Genomic DNA, 8,823 nt, shown 5'->3' with positions numbered 1-8,823 from the left:
TGTATGAAAAATAATTCAATTAAAAATTATGCACAGTGCTAGCTTGATGGATCAAAACTTTTGTTTCTTAAGCCAGAAACAGAGTTGATTTGCGCTCAGGGAACTTACTTAAAACTAGGTGGATGTTAGGTGGATTATGCAATCAACAAACTCTTCTTAGTTTACTTTGTAGCAAAAATATGAGAGTCCCATATTTTTATAGCAACAACTGATTTCTGTAAGTTATCCTCTGATCTCCATAAGAATTCTGTTACATTCATACATGCTCACATGCATTCACAGACAATAATAATATTAATAGAATGCAAAAACTCAAAGTGTGATGGAAAGTTTATTTTTATTTTAGAATTGAGCCCAAACTTATACCAGAAGGACTAAAGACAAATATGGAAAGAGCAGATTAAGGCTCTAATATGGGCTGTAGATAGAAAATGCTTTTTCTAGGTGAGTCTTCACATTTTGTCCCTTGTCCATGATGCTCTTCAAGACAAATTTGGGATGTTTGCTCTCTGATAAGTTTAACTGGTAAATTTGCAGACATAGGGCAACTTCACCTCACATGTCATATCTCTCCATTTTAGAAATCCTGGAAAGAAAAGGGGATGAAGTTTTGAACACTCAGAATCTTGGGTAACTTAAAGAAGGAACACCTCAATGTATGGCCTCAATTTCAAAGTCGCTCCCCCATGTTCACCAGTGTTAGAATCTAGGGGAAGGAGACACCCAGGAAGTCAAGAAAGAAGATGAGAGAAAGCAAGTATACATTCAATTTACTAGGTCAGAGGCACCCAGGGATGTGAGAAGAGGGGCATGCATTTAGGCTACACAGCTCTTCTCCTTCTTACCAGAAGCTCTTGACAAGCTGCCACAGAAAGCACGGTCTAAGGCAGTAGATGGGTTCCTCTCCCAGTTAAAGTAATTCATCACATCATTGTTACTCCATTCCCATCCGCCGCCATTGGGTTCTGCACCCTAGTGAGGAGGTAAGTAGATGAAAGGAAGGGTCCAAAGCTCTGCATGTGTGCAACTGTGAATGAAACCCTTCATTCCCTCCCAGCCTCCCAGAACTTGCGAGATCATATGCAGTTTTCAAGAGCACACCAATAGAAATTATTCTTGTCTTCATGTCTATTTATAAACACAGAAACTCCTGATGGAATTAGTATCCCCTGAAATGTATTCAATAATATAAATAGTGCTAAATCAGCAATTTCCTTTAAAATGAAAGGAAGGTGGTTATTCTATTAAGAGAAGATGGAAATTGGCTCTTTTTTTCTGTGCCTCTTGTCTGGTTGCGTGCTTGCTCCCTGAAACTAAATGAGAATGATTCCAAATCCTCACATAGACCTCTGTAAAAGTCAATAATTAACACATAAACTTAATCTGAAGTCTAAGACACTTATAGAGCTCAGCTTGACAACTGCTCCTGATGGTTTCACTGGTCCCGATATCATGCGGGGTCTGATCTCTATCTTTCCAGGTTCACTTTGTGGAGGCATAGATAATGTATTTCCAAATGATAAGAGCATTGAGAGGAAACAGAGAAGAAGTTACCATACCAGAGTGGGGTCATGGAGCCCAATCCAAGTGTATTGGTAGCTGCTTCCTGTTCTCTTCACCATGGAGGACAAGAATGAAGCCTCAGCGCTATTGAGCACAGATACGAGGTGTCCTTCAGGCCTCTTTTGGCAAGCCATCTATGTGAGAATCAAAATGAAAAGGAGATTTAGACTTCACTGGAAGACATAGGTAAGCAAGAGGAGAGGTTATCTTTAAAGTCAGCTATTCTTAGGGAGGATGGAACCTAACATTCCCCTGTGTTCCTTGTGTACCTTCTCCTTCCCAGCACTTACTTCTGCATCAAACCAGGTCTGTGGTATCTGAAACAAGGCATAGCAGTAGGAGCCATAAGCCTGGGAGCCCTTGGGGCAACTAATGCGTGCGGAGGGTATATTCTTGAGGGAGTCTTCACCTGGGGTGGAGTGAGATAAATAGAGCGATGGGGTGAGATGAATAGTGAGATTTCGATGAAAGGATAAAATAGGAATATTTTTGTAGATTATCTTTTGGAAGAAAATCAATATCAAGCTTTCTAATAGTCTTTGAAAAAAATTGTGATGAACAGACATAGTAAATGGGATAGCATCACCTTTCTCTTCTTTTCTACACATTAGTCCATTACTCTTCCAACACTGGGCAGAGAGGCTTAAATACACCTGTCCATCTTTCCTCTTCTATACAGTTCATTATTAACCATCCTATTTTCCCCTTTAATCTTCGAAGAATAAATTATAAAATTCTGACAGCATGAGAAATCTTGTCTTTCCACAGAGATGACCCATCTGATATCTTCTATAACTAATGGCCTGAAGAAAGGCTGGAAGGCTGCAGGCAGTTTACCTGTGTGAATTTTTCCTCCTAATTACAACATGAAACTTTCCTATCTTGAAACACTTTCAAGGGATCATTGCTACATGCAGAGAGGTCTTACCTTGAACCTGAGATAAGAGCATCAGGCAGGAGAGCATCATCCAGGACACGACGGAGATGTGTGCTGTTGGAGGCAGCATCTTGTCTGTGAGGGAGGAATAGCCAGAATAACTCTAGGTTGTGTGGTTAGTGAGGACATTCAGAGAGAACCATCCCTCCCCTTCTTTGATTAACTCTCAAGAGAAAATTATATCATTCTGTCTTTCTCCTGTGATACAGGAATTAAGTGGAAATTGATGTTTTTTCCTCTCCCTGAGAACTTCCTAAATACCTCAAGTAACAAAGCTCTGTGTTGTCTGAGGACACAGACACCTGTCCTGTGTGTGAGAGAAGAACCCATGCCTACCTCTCAGCATCTTTCAGCTCACCCTTACCTGTCTTCCAGAGACCTGGATGGTGTGTCAGGACAGAGATGACTGTGTTTTTATAACAGAATTTGAGGGAGGGACATCATAGTAAATAACTGGAACACTGATCCAGTTAAGGATGGTGGGCAGCATTTGGCACTGACTCAAAGAGTTTCCAAGAAAGAACAGGCTACTCTTCTGATAAGAACTAAGAATTGTCATAAACATTACCTCTTTCCCGTTAGCAGACCTGCTTTACCTCAGGTGTGAGTGAAGTTTGAACCATCCACACCCTCTTCCAGACACTCTGTTCTGGGAAGCATAAGCAGACAATGGCAACATTGGGGCACAAATTATGATATGAAATAGTTTGTAAAGTATTATTACCCATCAGTTAAGGAAGATAAAACTATTTAATTAAGAAAAATGAATATGAGTGTACTTAGAATCAATTTGGAAAAACCTCACTTGTATAGAGATTTCTTAATATTTGTCTGGAAATCTAAAAATTAGTAAGAACTGAGCAGATTAAAAAGTGTAGGTGTAAGTTAATTGATTAAAAGTGATAAATCCTTTTTATTGGGGAATTGAGTCCATTGATATTAAGAGATATTAAGGAAAAGTAATTGTTGCTTCCTATTATTTTTGCTTTTAGAGTTGGCATTCTGTTTTTGTGGCTGTCTTCTTTTTGGTTTGTTGAGGGATTACTTTCTTGCTTTTTCTAGGGCGTGGTTTTCATCCTTGTATTGTTTGTTTGTTTTTCTGTTATTATCCTTTGAAGGGCTGGATTCGTGGAAAGATAATGTGTGAATTTGGTTTTGTCATGGAATACTTTGGTTTCTCCATTTATGTTAATTGAAAGTTTGGCTGGATATAGTATCCTGGGCTGGCATTTGTGTTCTCTTAGTGTCTGTATAAGATCAAAACCTCAAGTGACAGCACATGCTGGCAAGGATGTAGAAAAGGGGAAGACTACTGGTTTGCTGGTAGGGGTGCAAACCTGTACAATCACTTTGGAAATCAATTTGGCAAAAAATTAAGAATAGTTCTACCCTAAGACCCATCTATGCCACTCCTGGGCATAGACCTCAAAGAAACCTCACCATACCACAAGGACACATGGTCAACTACATTCATAGCAGCTTTAATTGTAATAGCCAGAAACTGGAAACAACCTCAATGTCCCTCACTAAAGAATGCATAAAGAAAATGTGGTATATTTTCTACACACTTTTACAAAATGGAATACTATTAAGCTATCAAAAAGAAAGACATCACAAAATTTGTAGGCACGTGGATGGAAGTTGAGATTATCAACCTGAGTTAGGTAACACAGACCAGAAAGACATGCATAGTGTGTACACACTTATTTGTGGACATTAGACATAAAGTTCAGGATAATCATGCTATAATCCACAGACTCAAAGAAATTGAGTAATAAGGAGGGCCGAAGAGAAGATGCTTGAATGTCGCACAGAACAGGAAACAAAATAGTCATTGGAGGTTGTTGGAGGGAAGGATCTAGTTGGGAGTTGAGGTAAGAAGGTGAACGGGGATTGGGATTAGGTGTGTGGAGAGGGGGAGCAGAGAGGGCTGGGAGAAAGAATACAAATTGGGGCAGGGGCATCTCTGGAACTAGCTCGAGACCTGGGAAGATAAGGAGATTCCTAGGAGTATATGGGGTTAACCCTCGCTGAGAAACATACTAGTTGGGTGTATGGAAACTGAAGTGGCCACCTCCTATAGCCAGGGGGGACTGCAAGTGGAGGGAGGGAACATCAACCCATCCACAAAATGTTCAACTCAAAACTTGTCCTGCCTTCCATATGTGCAGGGATAAACATGGAGCAGAGTTTGAGGAAACGTCCAAAAAATAACTGGCCCAAAGGAACTTATTCCATGGGAAATTCACATCCTAGGACAAATTGATACTCAAGGTGTTCTTGCTTTCTGAGGAGAAATGAAGGACTCATGAGGTAATGTATTAGTAAGGGTAGGGCTAGGAGAAGGGGAGGGCTGTTGTCAAGACGTAAATTGACTAAATAAATTATTAATTAAACTAAAATGAACATAGTATGTTGTGAAGGTGTACTACAAGGTCCAGAATTGACCCTAGCTGTACAATGTAACAGTGACTGTAAAACCATGAAAGGGACTCTCTCCACAAATAACCTGAAATTCTCACAAATTTTATAATTTAAAATTATTCCAATGTATAATTTTAAAAGATTTTTGGCAAACAATGGATATATAATATTATAGGGACGTTGGAATGTATACAGTACAGTCAAATAGGAAAAATACTGGGTAGATGAGAAAAGTGAATATGTATATACATACATGGATATTTCATTTGTTACTTTAAATATACAAAACCAAATTTTGGAGATTTTAAAGCTACCAATAAATATTAAAATCAAAATGAAACAAATGATTCTAACTTTATATGAAGTTCATAAAATATTTATTTAACAACTTCAAAACACAGATTTGAGTGAAAGTTTAGCACAAAAATAAAAATAAATGATCCATTGGATGAAGCACAGGGTCCCCAATGAAGGAGTTAGAGAAAGTAGCCAAGGAGCTGAAGGGTTTTGCAGCCCCATAGGAGGGACAACAATATGAACTAACCAGTACCCACAGAGCTCCCTAAACAAAGCATAATGGTGTTAGCCATAGGCCTGGGGATCACTGGTGCAGCTGATGTATGGAGAAGGCAATTCCTTCTCAGAGTTCACCTAGGGTGATGGGAGAAAAGTATAGGAATGGTCTAAAGGAAAGTGGACATTTGTTGGAGATGTAAATTTAGAAAACATTTATGGGTTTTGTATTTTGGGATTGTGTCTCAAATCTTGACCATATCTTATTATTTCTCTCTCAGGTATTCTTATTCATTAAATAGGCTTACTACATAAGAAAGTCTTTTTATTTTACATTTCCCTCTTCTACCTCATTCTAGAGATAAACGTTGTTGCTACACTGGCATTCCTGTTTCACCTTTTCACATTGGGTCACATCAAACTACCTACGGATTACATGAGAAGTTTCTGGTGAAGGGCCACTATGCTTCTTCCCATTGATAGTGGACCTAGAAGAAGGTTGGATGATAGACTTGCAGGGAGTTTTCCTGCATGGATCATTTCTTATCATTACCATAAGAGCATCTTATGAATGTTCCCCTGCTTTGAGCATTCTTAAGGAGACCGGTGATGCCAATGGAGAAACCTAATTTTGCCCCTGACATAGAAGTATAATTCAGAAAAGCAGCACTGAAAAACATGCTGGGATGCATAGGATTCAGTATCATAGCTGTAAGGAAGCAAGCGAAGACACTAAAAGGAATGTGATCATAAAGAAGATATTCAAACTTCTCACTACCTCTTGCCTACTGCCTGTGTTTAATTTACTTCTTCTTACTCTCCAGCTCATTTTAATTTTTCTTGTATTCTTAGAGTATTTACATTCTCTGCTTCCACTGAGAAATCCTAATTAGCAATTATTGTTACAGAACTATCATGTTCGAGATAGAAAGTAGTAGTTTGAGAACTAATGGGGACTATTCCTGTTTTCTGATAAAGATACCACTTGAATCCTCTACCACAGATGTTAGACCCTCTTCTAGGACTTTCAGATTTCCTTATCTCCCTTGAATCTGTCAATTGTAACTATTGGTAGTGCCATAAAATAGATATTGTGATTTCATAAGAGTATGTAAGGAAAGGGCACTTATGTGCATGACAGGGATGCATTTGATAAGGTCATGGGTAGGGTTTGTCATTGCTTCCAGAAAATTTATATGACCCTTGGGTTTGACTTGTTAAGAATACTTCCTCTTTCCAGTGAGCATGTCAGCTTTTCCAAGTTCAGGAAGAATGTTTTTCCTTAGCACCTTCCTTATTGTTTATCTGTCCGTGACATCAATTCTTATACTAGATATTCAAAACTCATATAAAAATAAATTGTTTCTAGATTATCTCAGGAGCATAATTAATTTAATATGATTATAGCCCTGTAATATTTTTATGTAGATTCTGTGTCATAAGTATAGTTGAGCAAATAAATTAGAATTAGTACCAACATTTAAGGTTATTAAGAAACTAAGGTTTTGAGCAGGCCTGATGAGCCAAGCATGCTTTCTGAGTCAAGTATGCTGTCTCTGTTGAATAATGGAATAATGGCAAAATGACCAGAAAAGAGGCAGCCAGAGAACTTAACACTTAAGGGGGATAAATGAAATGATGTAGATGGAGAGAGTAATGAATAGAGACCAAAGAAATCTAACAAAAGGCTTCATTCCTTAAAAAGCTCTCTTGCAAAGTGGTCATTTGTCTAGGATTTAAATTACCACCTCAATTTCATTGGTAACATAGGAACATATAGCTGTCCTTAAATGGGGAGGGTCATGTGTTTAACTTGGTTTATTTTGGTTTGGTTTGGTTATACTGGGATGTCTACAAAATTTGACCCTCATACTGTTATTGCTAATGCAATTTGTGAATAAAGGTAGACATCTGTAGTGATGTTTAAATTTAAGCTCATTATTTATGGACTCAAGTCTGGAAAGTCCATGCAACCTCTTCAAGTCATTTAATCATAAGTATAGACATCATATTCTTTTCCTAAAAAGATAAATACATTCTTATTAATCATTTTATTCAGTTACATTTCAAATGATACCGCCCTTCCCAGTTTTCCCTCTGCAACACCCCCATCCCATTTCATCTCTCCTTTGCCTCTATGAGGTTGCTCCTCCACCCACTTACCCACTCCTGCCTCACCACTCTAGCATTACCCTACACTAGGGAACAAGCCTACACAAGATCAAGGGCCTCCTGTCCCATTGGTGCCAGATAAAGCCATCCTTTGCTACATATGTAGTTGGAGCCATGGATCCCTCCATGTATACTCTTTGGTTGGTGCTTTAGTCCCTGGGAGCTCTGGGTGGGAGCTCCAGTTAGATGATACTGTTCTTCCTATGGGGTTACAATTGCCCTCAGCTTCTTGAGTCCTTCCACTAGCTCTTCCATTGGGGTCCTCAGGCTCAGTCCAATGGTTGGCTGTGACTGCATCTGTAATATTCAGATGCTGGCAGAGCCTCTCAGGGAACAGTCAGACAAGGCTCCTATCAGCAAGTGCTTTTTGGCATTAGTAATAGTATCAGTGTTTAGTGTCTGTGGATGGGATGGATCCCTAGGTGGGGTGATCTCTGGATGGCCTTTCCTTCAGTTTCTGTTCATTTTTTGTTCCTGTCTTTCTTTGGTATAGGAACATTTCTTTCTTCAAATTTTTGAGATGGGTGGATGGCCCCATTTCTCAACCAGGAGCCATGCCTATCTACTGGAGGTAGTCTTTACAGGTTCTCTCTCCCCTTTCTTGCTTATTTCAGCTTATATCATAATCATTGGGTCCTGGGAGATTCTTCCTTATCTGGGATCTAGGATTTACTAGTGGCTACCCCCAGATCCCTATGTCCCACTACCACATATTTCTGTTAAATTTCATGACCCTCTGTACTTATCTTCTGATTCTTTCCATACCTGAACATGCCCTCCTGTATTTTCGTTCCCCTCCTTCATGAAATTCACAGGCAAATGGATGGAACTAGAAAATATCCTACGTAAGGTAACCCAGACAAAAAAGAAGACACAAGGTTTGTCCTAACTGATAAGTAGATATTAGCCTAAGTACTCAAAACACTCATGGTATAAATCAAAAATTATATAAACCTAAAGAAGAAGAAAAAAAACCTACATAGAAGGGGTAACAAAATAATCACAGGAGGTAGAGAGAGGGAGGGATCTGGATAGATGATTTAAAAAAATAATAAAACATGCAGAACTATATAAGTAAACAGGCAATACAGTCAGAAACTTTGCAGGAATTTAGTAGAGAAATTTTAAATTTTAAAATAGTAGATTTCGCCCCTGAGTTTGATTATTTCCTGCCCTCTACTCCTCTTGGGTGAATTTGCTTCCTTTTGTTCTAG

General features: G+C 38.8%; 1 protein-coding gene across 4 annotated transcripts in view; it reads right to left on the bottom strand.

The window, feature by feature from the left end:
- Positions 1-325: 325 nt before the first annotated feature.
- The window catches only part of LOC110296910 (regenerating islet-derived protein 3-beta), a 122,028-nt gene continuing 113,530 nt past the window's right edge, over positions 326-8,823 (bottom strand). For all 4 annotated transcript variants that reach the window (XM_029478852.1, XM_029478853.1, XM_029478854.1 and 1 more), the window contains 5 exons: positions 2,492-2,575; positions 1,854-1,972; positions 1,560-1,697; positions 846-972; positions 326-586 (listed from right to left, as the gene is read on the bottom strand). In XM_029478852.1, the coding sequence (XP_029334712.1) occupies positions 519-586; positions 846-972; positions 1,560-1,697; positions 1,854-1,972; positions 2,492-2,570 (531 nt within the window). In that variant the 5' untranslated portion in view covers positions 2,571-2,575 and the 3' untranslated portion in view covers positions 326-518. The remainder of the gene's footprint in view (positions 587-845; positions 973-1,559; positions 1,698-1,853; positions 1,973-2,491; positions 2,576-8,823) is intronic.

Source organism: Mus caroli, chromosome 6 (assembly GCF_900094665.2).
Source record: "Mus caroli chromosome 6, CAROLI_EIJ_v1.1, whole genome shotgun sequence".
NCBI lineage: Eukaryota > Metazoa > Chordata > Mammalia > Rodentia > Muridae > Mus > Mus caroli.
The sequence above is the reverse complement of the archived record's forward strand: the minus strand, read 5'-3'. Positions and strand labels throughout refer to the sequence as shown.